Source organism: Notothenia rossii (assembly GCF_949606895.1).
Source record: "Notothenia rossii genome assembly, chromosome: 7".
In the NCBI taxonomy this organism is placed as follows: Eukaryota; Metazoa; Chordata; class Actinopteri; order Perciformes; family Nototheniidae; genus Notothenia; species Notothenia rossii.
Window position 1 is genome coordinate 7,050,245 of NC_136905.1, and position 17,986 is coordinate 7,068,230.

The 17,986-nt window shown below is 40.2% G+C and overlaps 1 protein-coding gene across 3 annotated transcripts; it reads left to right on the forward strand.

Annotated features, from left to right (window-relative positions):
- Positions 1-1,406: 1,406 nt before the first annotated feature.
- tbx20 (T-box transcription factor 20) lies at positions 1,407-14,757 on the forward strand. Of its 3 annotated transcripts, none has more exons than XM_079691477.1 (8): positions 1,407-1,816; positions 2,946-3,183; positions 4,335-4,499; positions 5,450-5,558; positions 7,377-7,535; positions 7,905-8,035; positions 10,249-10,361; positions 11,507-14,757. In XM_079691477.1, exons 1-8 carry the CDS (start codon positions 1,687-1,689, stop codon positions 11,815-11,817), a joined length of 1,356 nt encoding a protein of 451 aa, XP_079547603.1. In that variant the 5' UTR covers positions 1,407-1,686; the 3' UTR covers positions 11,818-14,757. The 3 variants fall into 3 exon arrangements, with proteins under 3 accessions (XP_079547603.1, XP_079547604.1, XP_079547602.1); XM_079691478.1 differs by having other exon boundaries at positions 7,905-7,981; XM_079691476.1 differs by having other exon boundaries at positions 1,541-1,816; positions 7,905-7,980; positions 10,245-10,361.
- Positions 14,758-17,986: the final 3,229 nt, after the last annotated feature.

Genomic DNA, 17,986 nt, shown 5'->3' on the forward strand with positions numbered 1-17,986 from the left:
ACATTTACATTGAATACTGATGGAATAGGCATATGTGCATTTTACTTTATCAGGCTATTTTTCTAAAACAGTTTCTAAAAAGTACAATATTTAAACAAACATAACACTAAGAATAACATTAGTACATTAGATGTATTGTATAAGCAACAATGTTTAACATATAATGACTGTTGCCCATACTGCTGGCCAAGTTCCCATAAATACAATCTAAATCTTAAGCCTGATCTGCACTGTATTTGAAAAAAAAAAGGCTATTATTTGCATTAATAAACAGAACAGGACACGCTAAAGCACTATTGTATATTGGGCATCATTGCAGTAAGAAAGTTGTTGGTTGAAAGGTAAAATCCTCCAGACTATAGTGACTCAAATGTTTTTATTTCTAAACAAAACTGTTTTTTTCCCACATTATTTGGTGACACTCAGAGTAGAGGGTTTCTGGTTTTAGTTCATATTTAATCTTATTCTAAAAAATTAAATGTGTGTTTTAATGAGAGTGTGAAGCTGTCAGCATCACTTCATGCTGCCATTAATTATCAAATAGCTCCATCTTGGGCAAACATCTCTGCTGTTGACATTTTGGGTTAGTGACTCTCAACATGAGGTCTGGGGCCCTCCAGGGGTCCACCAGAGGGCTACAAACATGACGTCAATTCCACTTGTTATTTCCCTCTTTTATTGTCCAAATTAATATGTTTTCCTCACCATCATTTCCCCATATAAAGAAGACACATTATTCTCACTCAAAGTTCAAATAAAATAGTGCAAGATAATGGTGCAAGACTAATGTGCAAGTATGAAAGAAATGAAATATATATACATTTAAAATAGTTAAAAATAGAATGTAATGAACATGCCATCACTTGTTACTTCCCTCTTTTATATTGTCCGAATAAATATATTGTTCTTACCATAAGTCATTTCCCCTCTGTCATCACCCCATATGAAGTCATTATTCTTAAACCACTCTCTGTGATTCTCTGCAACATTAAGCATATTGTACTATTTTTTTTTAAAATTACATTGATATAGTTCACTTCTTCTGCATTACTACATTGGTCTTGCAACATTATTTTTGCACAATTGTGTTTCTTGTCTGTTTCTTCTTGCACTATTTTCTATTGTTTTTTTGCGTATGTCTCATGTTGCATTGTTTGAGGAGCATGGGACTTAAGATGTTCATTGCATTATCCACACTGTCTGTAGCAGCTGTGCATATGACAATAAAACTTTTGAATCTTGAATTTGACATGTATAAAAAGCCCCTGACAGCTTCAGGATTTGTAATTGGCTGCTGCTGTGGGACAGTGGGAGTGTGACGTGGAAACAGACGCAGTGATTGGAGGGAGGCCGGGAATTATAAGGGGAGGCTGCCTCGGACTGAAGCTTCCCAAAGAGCAGCAGCTTCAGATCAGGCACCTCAGGACAGAGTTAGTGGAGTCAGAGCCTCTTCCTCCACCATGCAGCCGACAACTCGACTCACAACCCGGCAGTAACAAGTGTTTCCAAAGCGGCGAATATTTACGCGAGAAGAGTGTGCGTAAAGAGCGAGGACAAACTGTGCGTAATTTTCCCTTTTTTCTCTCTTGGAGTGAAAAAGCAGGCGGGGTTAAGCTTTCCCTGGAGGATTTATTTATTTATTTTTCATTTAAAGGGGAGTATTTTGGTCACAGACTTATCACCGATATGGAGTACACGTCGTCCCCGAAACCGCAGCTCTCGTCCCGGGCAAATGCTTTCTCCATAGCCGCCCTGATGTCCAGTGGGAAGCCCAATAAGGACAAGGAGACGGAGGAGAACACCATCAAGCCTCTGGGTGAGCATGGAAGAGGGCTTGCGGAATTAAATATAAAGTACATTTGAGCCAAAATCAGATGATTTTATGCGTACAATTATAACTGTTAAAGGAAGTATTTAAGTGGAGACATGCAGCCAATGTAACAACAGAGAGGAACAAATACCAAACTGCAATCAATTCTCTATTTAAATAATCTACAAGTGTGATAACACTTGTAGATTCATAAGACAGCTAAATAAATATATATACTTTAAGCGAATAAAGTAATGCATTGTGCTAAAAAAAAAACGTTGCAAAAAGGGAACAGTCAAGGCTTCAGACAAGTAAATAAATAAATCCTGATAATTTCACACAAAAATATATAGCTTGTTATATTTACAAGGGAGTGTGTTTTTCATTATTTCGATTAAAGAAATTGCATTTTTTTCTGTTCTTTCAGTCATTAGTTATGATTTAAAACACGAAGGGGGAATGTGATTAGAATTGTGTGGTTCATTTGAATTTTTACAAAAAATAAATAGTGATATTTTAGGCCCATATATCTCACTGGGTTTTGGAGCAGATCTCGGCAAACATTAAATACAATGTGAATGTCTTTTCATATTAATTGAAGTCTTATATGGAACAATATGTGTTATTGAAGCGCAAAGTGTGCCGGATTTCATCAAAGTAAATTAAGCGATGCGCAAAATGTTTTATAGATGAATAAAACAACGGCGTTTATTATTTGCATCACGTGGTTCATTACCCTTAATGACGAACATTAAAGCTGTAGCCTAAATACCAAACATAAAATGTTATTCCCTTTTTTTTTACCATTACCCAGGGCACAGCACATGGATCATCTAGAAATAACAATGTGCTAAATACATGAGACTATAGACCTTTTATTAGATATACTCTCTTGTATCTGATTAAACAGAGCTTCAGATTCAGCATACTAAATATTAAATTAACATAGAGTGGAAATGTGTCTTGGGCACTGGCAAATAAAATAAAATAACACTCATCATATACATTATACAAAAGACAACAACTCACACACACAAAATATAAATTGCATCAAGTATCAGAGCTTCATGTTGGCAATAAATCCCCCAAAATCCTCCTCACACTTCTGCTTATTTTCTTTTTCTAAAAAAAAAAGAACAATTTGTGGAGAAGTCTTCCTGCACGCAGCAGTCCCTCGCGGACCTGTCCTCGCTGGAGGGGCACGGGGACTACAGCGGGAGCGTGCCCGCGGTGTGCACGGAGCCGCTCATCCCAACCAACCCCGGGGTCCCGAGCGAGGAGATGGCGAAGATCTCGTGCTGCCTCGAGACCAAAGAGCTGTGGGACAAATTCCACGACCTCGGCACCGAGATGATCATCACCAAGTCCGGAAGGTAGACCAATCAAATGTCTGTGTACAGATGTGATTCATTCTTATAAAAGGTCATTTTCATTTTACTTGACTGACTTTTGTGAATATTTTGTTACTTTATTATATATCCAAGAGTCTGCAAGATACAAATGTATAATAAAATAATAATAATAATAATAATAATTGTCCCCCCTTTTTGATTTGTATGTTTACTTATTTTATGGCTTGTGCGTTGAGCTGTGTGATGTTCGTATTTTATATACAGCACTTTAGTCTAGAGGTTTTAAAGTGCTTTACAAATACATCTTTATTGTATGATGCAGTCTTATAAAAGTGAATTGTTCCTGTTACTTAAAGGGCCGAAACCTTTATGCAGATTTTTTCGTTAAATGGGGAATGAATGCTTTAATGCAAAAACAACGCACACAAATATGTAGCCTGCTCTCTTCTTGAGGTGTCCAGGTTCTTTGTCACAATCCTCAGCTTTGGAAATATATTAAATTAGAAGAATCCTGCAGCTCTCTGACAGCAGATCTGTGAACAGTGGACACACTGCAGAGTTCACGTGCTGATAAACACCTTAATCTACCTAACGTCCTGAGAGAAACAACGAGCTATGGGACCATATAAAGCCTTATTCAACCAGTGTGCACTTATGAGTGAATTCATACATGTAATAGAAAGCCGAAGCCAGATGTATATTTGTATTCTTTTCAAAAAGTATAACATTAGGTCTGTATTTCTGCACGTGTAAAAGCAAGAGTGTTTTGTTATAAATAATGTCATGCAGTTTTAGCAACGAAAAGGGGTGTGTGCATTCAGTTAGAATAAATACACATGGTAGTTAATTTATTGGATCCTCACTGTGTTTTTTTATTTTACATTTCTAATTAATTTCAAGGCAACAACATAACAAAAATAGACAAAGATTTTAGAAGGGGCTTTTTCCTCCACCGATTTTATTCGGGCTTGGAAATAACATTTAGGAAATAAAAAACATTGAATAAGAAATAAATGAAAATCAAAGAAACCAAAAATATTCTTTGTGGCTATTGTATTCTCCGGGAGAGGAAATGGGGGCAATTGGATGTTTTTCAGTAGTTTCAAGTAAGCAACATGACCATATAGCCTACATCACAATAATACAAATAACACCTGTCTCCTCTCCATCAGGAGGATGTTCCCCACCATCCGGGTGTCTTTCTCCGGGGTGGACCAGGACTCCAAGTACATCGTGTTGATGGACATCGTCCCGGTGGACAACAAGCGGTACCGGTACGCTTACCACCGGTCCTCCTGGCTGGTGGCCGGCAAGGCCGACCCTCCTCTGCCCGCCAGGTACACCCTCTCACCGGGACACAAACTGGGACACCTGTCATGGCCCACCGTAGAAAATACAGACTGTGAACATCAATGACTGTTTTTAAAGTGTCAAGGTTATATCATCTTTTAATTTAGTTTATGTACCTGACAGATAGACACGCTAGTCATCGTTTTTATTGAACAACATGTGGGCCATATAGAAAACTGGAGAGCAAAGAGCTAATGGAGACCGATGAAATAATGTAATTGTTTACCAGGAAGCATCTGGGAACATTCATGCCATGCTGATTGATGTCATGAAGATGTCAATTCAACAATAGGCCAGATGAAGTCGTATTTGCTATTAATCCAGGCAATGACAGTGAGGTCATGTCCTCGGTATTTTCTTCGGATCATTTGCAGGTTTTAGAGTCAATAGGATTCTCAAATTCGACCATTTTAAGCCTAGCAAAAATAAGTTAGGCCTACTATATACATTTGAAATTTGAAATGATTCCAGTTTTGTGTCTTGGGTTATATTGAGGGACGTGATGTCCAAATATATAAGACTGAGAAGTTATTAAATTAGGCAACTATTAAAAGGGTTATTTTTAATACATTATTTAATACATTTCTGGGGAAAAGCGGATTTATGATTGAGTGTAGACTAATAATTACGGTCTAATGCTTATTTTGAATTTACATTTATATACGCTAATTCTTTAATTTGTAAATCATAACAAAATATGTTGATTTGTCCTGCAGCCATGCAATGTAACCTATAACCAATAACCTCGAAAATAATTTAAAACTATAAATTAAATATTTCTCCAATATTTAACGATCATATGGAACGCGGTTGCTGGGTGAATTATACTTTTCTTACTAGCCTTTTTTCCCAGCTGTGCGTTGATTGGTTAGCGAACACCGCTCAGCCAATCACAGTTGAGAATGTGACGGGGTTTTTTCTTATTCTCACTCCTCAGGTTGTACGTGCACCCGGACTCCCCGTTCACCGGAGAGCAGCTCGTGAAGCAAATGGTTTCCTTCGAGAAAGTGAAACTGACGAACAACGAGCTGGACCAACACGGACATGTGAGCGCGTGTTACTCTTTACTCTGTCTTTGTTAACACACTAACGCACACGATCTAAATCAGTCAGTCAGTCGCCATTCAAGTAATAAATCCGCGTCACGTAGGCTGTAAAACCAATGCATATGTTTTTACAATAGGCCTATATTACTGTCTGTAATTATGCCAGTGCTTTAAGTCCTGAATTCAAAATCTTACTTCAGTAAAAGTACAAAATCAGCAAATTGTTCTTAAAGTATAAAAAGTAATCATGCAGAAAAATGGCTTTGATGTGTGTGTATAATTACATTCATACTATATGTGACATGTAGGCTATAGATAATGTTTCATCAATAATCTTTTTATTAACAAAGTTCTGATTTCATTTTTGTAAAATATTTAAATAATTTGACTATTTTGTGGAGTTAGTCAACTAGTTTTTTATAGATGCATTTAGCTAACGCTGTGTAATAAATGTAGTGGAGTAAAATTACATTATTTCCCATATTAATGTAGTAGAGTAGAAGTACAAAGTAGCATTAAATGGAAATACTCAAGTACCTCAAAATTGGGTACTACAGTACTATTTCCCACCTCTGGAAACATTGTGAAAATACATTAAGATGGCTGCATTATACCAGAAAGGCAATACCTTGTGCCTGCTTATATTTGAGCTTTGTATACAACTGTACTTAAAATGACTATTAGTTTTATTTGTGTTTAGGACTTCAAACGTTTTTGTTTCAATTTCTGACTTACTAAAATATGTCAGTTGAATTCTGGATATCGACCAAATTGCTTGTGAAAACATTTTTTTAAAGTATCTTACAGAAATAGAGTTTCCATTGCAAAGCTTTGTCTCTGTGTCAGGTTCAAAGCCCTCGGGACTTTATAATTACTCGCCTGTCAAGACCAAGTCGCTCCTCTAATCCTCCTTTCCCTGAAGGCACCACGCCAAGCACAAGCAGGGAGCAGGAAAACATTTCAGAACCAAAAACATCTGAAGTTTATCCATGAATTAGCCGTTAGACACAGCCTGAAAAACAAGGTGATTATTATCTTAAAGAGTTTTATAACCAGTCCAAAAATAGCTCCTGATGTTCACAGGGAAGAAACCAAAACAAACAAAGAGCACATCGAACAAAAAAAGGCTTTACTGTAAATCCCTTATCCAGATAGTGAATATTCATATTTAATAAAGTCAATATTTTACTTAAGCTGCTTGTTTGAACAAACACATTTTTATACCAAAAATAAATTCATATAAAATGTGAAATATAAAATTAAAAAAACCAGAACAACATTTTTTAACGTTAATTAATATGGGTGCAAGGGGCATTCTGGTGCTTCTGATCACATCCCATGATCTTCATCAGCAGCTTGAGTTCGCCCAGTTTTCATTAAAACGTTGGCATTCAAATCAACAATATTAAGCAGCACTTTAAAGACTTCTTAAACTAAATGGTGGCTTTTAAATGTGTTTAAATAATCAAATATGCACTTTATCCTTTTAATGTTGTTGGATAATGTCTGAACAATCCTTGAGTAAAGCCTTCAGATTGTTTGTATGTCAACAGGATGAATTCTCATGTATTGTCTCAACATGTTTTCCATTGTTTAGTGAGTCTATAAAACGGTGAAAACAACCTTCCTTTTCCCCCAAAGCCCAGTGGGATGCCTTCAAGCTAATTACGTAACAATGATACATGTGTCATAACCAAAACGTGATGAACACAGGATTCATGCCACCTTTTTCTACACCTTGACCCTCACCTTCGCTGTTGACCCGTCCACGTTTCCCATTGACCGTCATTCATTCTTGCCCCGCTTGTCCTCCTGCAGATCATCCTGAACTCCATGCACAAGTACCAGCCTCGGGTCCACATCATCAAGAAGAAGGACCACACCGCCTCGCTACTCAACCTCAAGTCGGAGGAGTTTCGCACCTTCGTCTTCACGGAGACCGTCTTCACCGCCGTCACGGCCTATCAGAACCAGCTGGTGAGTGATGGGAAGGGCAATGCCTTCTCTTCTTCTTTGGATCAACTTGTAAACACTGCTTTCGTTTCCCATTTAAAAGGAGAAGCTTCAAGACACGTAGAGTAGCTTTTAATTATATCAAAGTAATTGGGTCAAGTATTTAAAAAGTTCAATATAGGCTTTGAAAATGTTGTAGAGTATTGAGAAGTCAATGGAAATACAAAAAGGACAGTAAGTATCAAAGTTAATACATATCTTTAAACCCTGAGCTCTGTTGTGTTTGTAAAGAGAGCCGAGCTGCAGGGAGCAGCGTGTTGGGGCGGGAGAAAACTCAGAAACAGAATGTTTTTTGAAATAAAGGCGACACATTTACGCTCCGGTGTTTCCCAGATCACCAAACTGAAGATCGACAGCAACCCGTTCGCCAAAGGTTTCCGGGACTCCTCGCGGCTGACGGACATGGAGAGGTACAGGGGATTCTGGGTCCTGCGCCGTGTGTTTACTCACGATAAGATACAAGAGTGTGTGTGTGTGTGTGAGACCGCTGCTTTACAGAAGCTACCGTGTTTATGTGTCTTTCTTTCCTTCTTTCCTCAATAGTCATTTTTTCTTTTACATTCTTCGTTTTTTTTTACCTCTTTCCATATTTTCTATCTTTTGTATCTTGTTTCTTTCCTTTTATTTCTGTTCCTGCTTTCCTTTCTTCTCTTTCCCCCGGCCTGTCCTTCCTCCCTCTGTCTTTGACTCTTGCCATTCCTTCTGACCCGGTCGTCTCCCTCATTCTTCCTTTTTTTATTTATTCTTTTGTCCTTTACATTTTTCTTGTCTTGTTTTGAGTGTTTTCTTTCTCTCTAGTTTTATCCAAACGTTTACCTTCTTCGATATGTTTTTTATTTTTCCTCTCTTCCGGTCTTCAACTTCTTTATTTTGTGTTTTTTCCTTATCTTCATCCCATCCTCCTGTATCATATATGATGTCTTCCCTTCTCCTTCTTTCTTTCCTTTCTTATCTTTCCTCCACGTCAGCTCTCCATCTTGTATATCTCTTCTACTTCACTTTATTGAATCACCCTTGTCTTTGTCTTTTCTTTGTCTCTCCATTTATTCTCTATTAAGTTCATGCTGTTTTACGTACTGTACCGTATTGTGCATAACAAATCGATGCCACACACACACACACACACACACACACACACACACACACACACACACACACACCATGTATACATCACTTCAGGGGACATTACATTGACTTACATGCATTTCCTGGAGACTTGTCCTAACCCTTAACCCTAACCAACACATATAACCCTAACCCTAAACCTAACCAAGTCTTCACCCTAAAATTAATGATTCCCCTCATGGGGACCTCCAATTTGTCCCCATAAGGGAAGCGAGTCCCCACCCGTGACTGTGTAAACAGATTTAGGTCCCCACAAGTATAGTAATGCGAGGCCACACACACACACACACACACACACACACACACACACACACACACACACACACACACACACACACACACACAGTTACAAATCCCCGTCCAAAGGATTTTTATTGACGCTGCCAAAACACACACTTCTCGTAATTCCTGATTCCGGCACTACGGCCAAAATCAGCTGACAAAATCAAACCATCTGCTCATTTCCCTCAATCGAACAATTTGAAGCAGAGACGTCCAAATCTGAGATCCAGACACCCCCCCCCCCCCCCCTCCTCTTCCTCCCACCCCCTCCTCTTCTTCTTCTTCTTCTGTGTCTTTCTCTTTTTGAGGGCTGTGAATTAGACCTGATCAATTGATCTTCGGGGAGCTGCAGAAATCACATTAGTCTGGAGTCGGCCACTGCACTAAAACACACTGTAACTCAATTGGCTGCAGTGACTGATAGAAACCAGCATGCAGCCCCCCCTCTTCCTCTCCCCTCGCCCCTTGTGCATTGTGGGAGTTCGCTGTGGCCTCTGTGCCGGAGGGGCCCGACGCTGATAAAAACACACACATTTGTACTCCTCTGCTGACAGATATTGCACTTTCCTAACCTAATTGGAGCTGCAGAGGGAGGGGGGGCTGCTAATGTGGACGCATGGCTCTTATGACGCAGACCACTTGCCTGTCACACACTCACACACACACACGTGCCCACTGCCTCCCCCAACAATTTGTGTCACTGTGTTTGAGAAGTGCTATCTGACAAGACTCAAATGAGCTAATGGACTTTGTGGGGATAGTACACACACACACACACACACACACACACACACACACACACACACACACACACACACACACACACACACACACACACACACACACACACACACACACACACACACAGTCTGTACAAATATGACAACAACTACACACAGCATGGACACACACATATCAGACAACTAAAAATGTGCAAACACAGACGAAGTTGGTAAACGTTATTTTTATTGTGGCTCGGATGTTTTAAAGCTAAATTAATTGATAATTAAAGGTACAAATAATGAAGAAAATTGTAATGCTGGAACTGCAAGACAATAATTGTATTCAAATTTAATTCTCGTAGCAAATATTTGTATACACATTTTAGAAGTAAAAATGCAGGTGCTCATGTCGAATTCATATTCCACAATTATCTGCTGTGAAAATCCTCATGAACAAGAATATGTGTTATTTGTTTTGGGGTGCATGAATCCCTACAACAGAAGCAAAGAGATTTATTTTGGGGCTCTCTCTTCGGCTTTTGCTGCAGGGAAAGTGTTGAGAATCTGATCCACAAGCACTCGTACGCCCGGTCGCCGATCAGGACCTACGCCGGAGACGAGGAGAACATGAGTGAGGACGGACTGAGCATACACAACAGAGGTAAGAGCGCACACACACACACACACACACACACACACACACACACACACACACACACACACACACACACACACACACACACACACACACACACACACACACACACATACCATGTATACATCACTTCAGAAGTAATTACATTGACTTACATGCATTTCCTGGAGACTTATCCTTACCTTAACCATAACCAACACATATAACCCTAACCCTAACCCTAACCAAGTCTTCAGCCTAAAATTAATAATTCCTCTCATGGGAACCTCCAATTTGTCCCCATAAGGGAGGAGAGTCCCCACACGTGACTGTGTAAACAGATTTAGGTCCCCACAAGTATAGTAATGCTAGGCCACACAGCACACCTTGTTGGAACTTTTGATAATGATTTGAATATTAACCAGATCGATTTTGAGTTCAATTCAGTTTTTAGTCATAGAGTTTTTATTTAAAGAGACCCTATTATGCTTTTTTGGGGTTTCCCTTTCATGTATTGTTATATAGGTTTGTGTGCATGTAAATGGTCTGCACGGGCTAAAATCTCAAAGTTCCCTCCAGAAGGAGCTTCTCTCCCCCCCCCCTGCCTGAAACGCTCCCATTAGACTCCTTTGTTTGCGTTTGTAAAATAGTGACATCACTATGCAAAACTCGCACTTCTATTGGCTACTGCTCCAACACATTGTAAGCGATGGGCTAAGGGGCGGGACATATCTAAGCGGTTGTCCAATCAGAACAGAGCTGGCCAGCTAATCAGCAGACTGGGCTCTGGTTTCAGACAGAGGGTGAAAAGAGGCAGTATGAGAAAAATAAAGAGCTTTTTGAACATTAAAGCACGGAGACATGTCCCATTAGAGACACTAAATATACCACCTGAAAATGAGCAGAATGTGTCCTCTTAAAAGTCAAAGTCAACTTTATTGTCAATCTTTCAGTTTGTGTGTACAGACAGAGAGATCGAAATACCGTTTCCCACAATACCGAATACAAAAATACAAATATGTAATTCCTATATATACACAATCAACATTTATACATATGCACATATTAAAACAAAAGCACAACAATCAATATATACAGGGTTAGGGTCACTTCAATATCTTTAAAAGCCTTCAGTTAGCCACTTCCACCCTAATACCTGTCTCCTCCTGCAGGCTCAGCGTTCTCCGCCTCAGACAACCTCTCCCTGAGCTCCTGGGTCACCTCTGCCTCTGGTTTCTCCGGCTTCCAGCACCCACAGTCTCTGTCGGCCATGGGCTCCGGCTCCCTGCCGCACCCCATCCAGGGCTCCCTCCCCCCCTACAGCCGGCTGGGCATGCCCCTGACCCCCGGCGCTCTGCAGGGCAGCGGGCCCTCCTTCCCCTCCTTCCACATGCCCCGCTACCACCACTACTTCCAGCAGGGGCCGTACGCCGCCATCCAGGGGCTGCGGCACCCCTCCACCGTCATGACGCCCTTCGTATGACTCCGTCCTGGGGGAGGAGACGACCCATCTTCACCTCAACACCCCAGAGAAAGCAGTTATCCCTCCACTCACCACTCCTCATCCTGTTTGTACCTTTCCCCCTGGTCTGTGTAAATAGTTTAGCGAGCGAGAGGAAGGGGATTTGGCGTTCTGATGATGAAAGAAAAAAAAAGGGCCGTGGCGCCTCGTGTTTCTACGAACGCTTTACTGACATTGTACAAACGACCTCAAAACAACCTAAGACTGTACAGTGGGGCGTGTTTGGTTTTGGCCCGTGAAGAACAGAAAGTGGATGCTCACCTTGAAACTCAATTGAACAATATTTAGAAGACCCTCTGAAGGGTCCACGAGGCTTTACAGACGAAAAGGAGAAGACAAACTAATCCCTCAAAGGACATTTATTAAGCTGTGTGATCCTGTAATAAAGCAACCTAAGAAGAGGACTTGTTGCAGTTTGTTGGACACTGAGGACATTTCAGCGTCGCAGACTCTCAGCTTTTCTCTGTTTTATAGAAAGCCAGCCATATGTACAGCTCCTCGCTCAGTTGAAAATAATGTCTGTTCAAATGCATTAATGCAACATTTACTCGTAGGGAAATCCTCTCTGTAGATTGCTAAAAGAAAATATTCAAAGGACGCATGCTGACCGCAGTAGAAACACGCTGGGGGACTTTATATGGAATATTATGGGATGAATAAGCTCTAACCTGCAACAGGGTGAAGGCTCTTTGTGTGCTTTAAAGGCTCGGTCACACCACAATTAAAAAAAACGACATCAAAATCTATTAATTTATATCAAATCTGTGGATGATTCAGAATGATTTTCCTGCAGTTATTCCTCAGAACACGTTGACAATGACCGATGGCAAACTGTCCCCACAATGGCGATGTTACTGAAGCTACAAGAGACGGATAAATCAAAAACCTTGGAGACTATAGTATAACTTATTTATTTATATGAAAAACAAATGGTTCAAGAAGTGGCTCTGATATGTCAAACAACTTCCATAAAATCATGTATTTATATTATTTTCCCCCGTCAAAATGCTCTAATGGCCCTCACGCCACATGCGTTTGCTGTGGGAGTTACTGCTGGTGTGACTGGGCCTTAATTAAGATGGAGTCAACTACACAATGTGTTTTTAAATCATCAGGTTTCAAGAAGTCCGATTTAACTTCCGGGGCCATAAATGTGTTTCCTCTGGGCTTTAGGAAAACAAAAAGGCTTTAATTCATCCTGACTGAAATCTCTTTTAATGTGCATAAACATTTGAAGGGTAACAGCAGCGTGACTTGATGTTTTTATTGCAAACAGACAGCAGCATGAGTGTGAAACATCCCAGTGTTTCTGTAGCCATGTGTGGCCTCAGCCTGTTAGCGCTCGCTGTTAGCGCTCGCGCTCGCTGTTAGCGCTCTGATTCATGGCTGCAGCACAGCGAGGACAGAGCGTCTGCACCTGGAAGTAATGGCTCTCTTCTCTCATTTAAAACATGCAGGCTACTAAAGGCAAGTGGTGACACTCATTACCGGTGCAGGTGCATACAAACGGCAGCTCACTGGGGGGAGTCATTTATTTAAGAGATATGAAGAAATACAAGTTACACCATGTGAAGCACCACATTTTAAATCAAGTAGCTCATGATCAAAAACTCTACATCTCTTCGTCTCACTGTCTATAAATGAATCCTAAAAACTAGAGACGGATATATCTGTGTTTGTCGGCTGATAAATGACAACAATTTGCAGAGATGTTATTCATAAAAACACTGTCCATGTTGCCACTTTTGTCCCACTTCACTTATTATTCCTCTGGTGCTTTTCTGATTAGAGTCTGTCACATATCAGAAAATAGCATGTCCAGATGATAACATCCAAGAAGTTAAGGTGGCAAATTTCTATTGAATGTATGATCATCTGTCTAAACCCCCACAATATCAGTTTTCTGTCAGACATCAAGTTTTATTCCAGGACTTTTGCTAGAAAATGACAATATAGATTTCAAAACAACTTCCAATAATGTTCCTACAGGGGAAAATCTCACTTTGACGGACAAAATATTAGACAAGATATCTGGTTCTGGTGCAGATTTTTGGCCGTGAAAAAAATCCAAAGAAACAAATCCATACATATTTGGGCTTGTTGCATCCTGGAAGCATCAGGAATGGGACGTCGTGTTGATTTATGACTGCTTTATGGACGATGAAGACCTTTCTCTGTGCTGGGTTATAACTAATGTATACATTTGGGTTTCACAAACACTGTTAATGTCACAGTTTGCCACATTTCTCACATCATATGAAGCCAGAAGTTGAATATGGACATATATGCTCTTCTGACCCCTTGCATAATCACTCATGTGCAAGCAGCTCGTTTTATCCAATCTGTTCATTGAGGACGTCTCCTAATTTATCTTTTACCTGAGCTTTGTGTGACAGAACCGAGTGTTAATATCATCAGTGTAACCATAAGCCCCTCCCCCTCCCCCTTCACCACTGAGAATAATCTCCCTTTTTTGTTTTTACATGAAAACGTTTTATTTTGTATGCCATGATATGACACCGAACGAGATTGTGTTTTGATGATTTTTAAGTGCAATATATTTATTTTGCTCTCTGAAAAAAAAATTGTAATGTACTATGCCGCATTTAAAAAAAACATAGTTATTTGTAAACATTGAGAAATATATATCACCACCCAAAACATTTGAGTTTTTGTTTTCACTTGTCCACTTTTCTCTCTCCATGAATCACAGTGTCATTAATAAATTAAATTATGAGATCATTTAAAAACTGCAAAAGGTATTTATTAAGGGTTCAGGGATGATTTTTTGATTTAGAAAAGGCAGCATTTTTGGGGATTTCTTTCTGTTTTTCCAGCTACTTACCCTTTTAAATTATTTTGTATCTTTCAGTTTGTATGCAAAATATTAAACGTTGAGATGCCAGATTGGACAGCAGTAGCCACGTTACGCTCCACTGAGAACAACTGCAACAAATCTTCTTTCTTGAACTTCACCATGATATAAAGACACAAACAGCTCTTATGACTACATTTTTAGGGCAAATACGATACGATATTACGATATTACTTCATTTGTCAGATCAAGTCTGAAATTTGACTTGCGTCACAGCAGCTCCATGTCCAACATCAACAGACAAGTATCCAGACACAATACATGAAACACAAACAACAAACATTTAACATAACAGCACAATCAGTGAGAGAAAAGCTGCTCAAAGATTGAAAAGGAGAAATATTGAAATATTTCTCCTTTGTCATATTTCTAAGCCATTTAAAGAATGTAATATTATCCAGTTTGAAGTTGGGATTACATATAAAACATTAAGAAGCCAACATTAGTTATCTAGAACTTTTATATCCCTGAGAAAAACAACAAAAACTGATATGAGTATCTCTAACTGGTCCGACACCGCCACCTAGTGGTCAGCTGTTGTATTGCCTTGTTCCTCAACAGGTTCAACTTTCAGATGTTTTCAGGCCTCTACTTCACATTAGCAGGAGTGATTTAAAATGGGCCATCTGATGAAACACAAGTCAGAATAATACAGACAAAAATACTAGCTGCAGATAACCTTGCAGTCAGGGCTCAGTCTGTAGGGACTTGGTCTTTGAACTGAAGGGTTGCCGGTTCACATCCTTATCGAGAATAAACAAAAAGACATGACGACATGAGAGTTAAATCCTGACCAAAGATAATGACTGCTGCAGTCACTTGATTAGTGGAGATCATATGTTGCACTTTTGGAGGAGCCTGTGACCTACGTGTTTCATTGACATATCTACACTATGTTCGAATGACAATAAAGCCTTGAATCTTGAATCAGGAACACCTGATCACGCTCAGCAGAGGCGGAGCCAGGAGCTGATCAGGTGTTCCTGAGCAGTGAGGAGAAGGAGAACAAAAGGGGGTGGCTTATTCATAATCTGTACTAACTGTAGAGTCCACTGAGACAAATGTAATATGTGTGATATTAGACTATAAATAAACTTTGATTGATTGGTTGAGGGGGGAACGAGTAACAAAGCCATTAAAGTTAAGAATCAGTACACAGAACATCACAGACTCGCAAAGTGAAGAAAATATTACATCAGCTTTCTCATACTTTATGAAACTGAACATCAGTATTGAACAAAACATTTGCTCATTGTATTTTTAAATACATAAAGCTCAACAGATAGGTTGACAGTAGGGGGTCTTAGCCTCTATCCAGAACACACCCCATCCTGCTCCCAGAAATACTCACTTGCAGACCAAATTTGGACCAATCTGCCGTAGAAAATAGTCCCCAACTTATTCTCTCACACACACACACACACACACACACACACACACACACACACACACACACACACACACACACACACACACACACACACACACACACACACACACACACACACACACACACACACACACTCCACTGAATCCAATGATGCCTCCATCAAACAGATAGTTCGAAGTTAAACGCCTTTTGGTGAGAGCGGCTCTCCTAATTTCTTTGGATAAAGAGCTGCAGACAGGAGAGGCCTAAATCCAATCCAATCTGTTTCTTCTCACTTCCCGCTTTGTTCACATGGAGGTCGGAGAGGCCTGATTGGAATTGGGCCGTATGTTAGTGATAGACGCAGAGAGCGACCGTGGTTAGACTTTATGTTTAAATGAACTAGATTGTCTTTGCGGCTAAAATAACTGGATGGCCTACCTGCCTGTCAGCCTTCCATCTGTGCACAAACTTATCTCGTGCCCTCATTGGTCATGTGCGCGTTCGTGTGTGTTGGAGGAGGGGCTCTGGAAGGAAATCTGAAGGAAGGGGCAGATTTTTTTCGGCAGCGTACTTTCAAATTCTAGCGCACTCGAGCTGGTTTCTCCATTGTTACAAACCCTACCTTTAAGGTGTTTGCACTCCATTTTTAAAAACTAACTACGACCTCACAATCTCGTTTGCAGCAACTCCAAAACTTTTGCAACGTTTTCAGACCAGGTTGAGTTTCCTGCATGTTGTGTCTGAAGATGTCTCCTGCACAAAAAGTTTAAGAAGGTTAAATTAGAGGGTGTGTTACCCTGCCAAAAACAAAATGAATGATGGACTAAATGAGACCAACAACATCCACTCAGAAACTCTGAGGAGTTAAATAATTGAAGCCATTACTGAGATCATAAATCCTAATGTACTGCAGAGCTAAAAGACCTGGAACTGAAATGCATAACAAAATACATCTTCCAATGAGAGAAGTGTTGTGGATTTACATTTTAGGCATTTTGCCGAATGCTTTTACGATCATAGACATTACAGAAAAGCAGAAGCACTTAATGGGAAGGTTTGAAAGGGTCCAAAAATGTTTAATACGAATACAATTAAAACAATAAAACATCAATCAGCTCAAACTAATGTTAAAAGGCCTCATGTGTTCACATTAAATCACTATCCTTCAATCATAAACACAACCATATTTGCACTATTGACTCCAGTAGGCTCCATAAACTAAACACTCTTATCTATACACACACACACACACACACACACACACACACACACACACACACACACACACACACACACACACCCACACACACCCACACACACCCACACACTCAAACACGTCTATCACCAGAAGCATCACCCTCCACCGCAGACGAACTGACGGATCGATGGCTGGACGTTAGTCACCGTTTCACCAGGAAGAAGGCCCCACTTCTGCCCTGATAAGAATCGGTTACATCCTTCGAAAATAAATAAATAAACAAATAAATAACATCCAGTGTGGCCGTGATTGGATTAAAGAGAGAGGGGAAGGACAAGACGAGCCACCGTGAGGTATGGCCTCACAAATTGGAGCCAACAGTCGGGCCAGAGAGTCCATTTTGGGGCATAATTTACACAGTGAGGAGCATGAGCTGAATCTAATGTAATTTCCATTAATTTTGCATTTTGGCCCTTTTTTGCCTCCCCCCTCCCTCCCTCACCGGGCTTTTAGCGGTCGTTTGAATGGTCTGGCGGAAGACAGCCAGCGAGCATTACGATGTCTTGGACGTCATTTAGCACGGCAGCAGAGTGAGAGGTGGTTCTTTATGGCGTGATGACTGCTGCACAATGGCAGCAAGTGCATCCATTGCTGCAGACCATCCAGCTAATGGCTAACAATATGC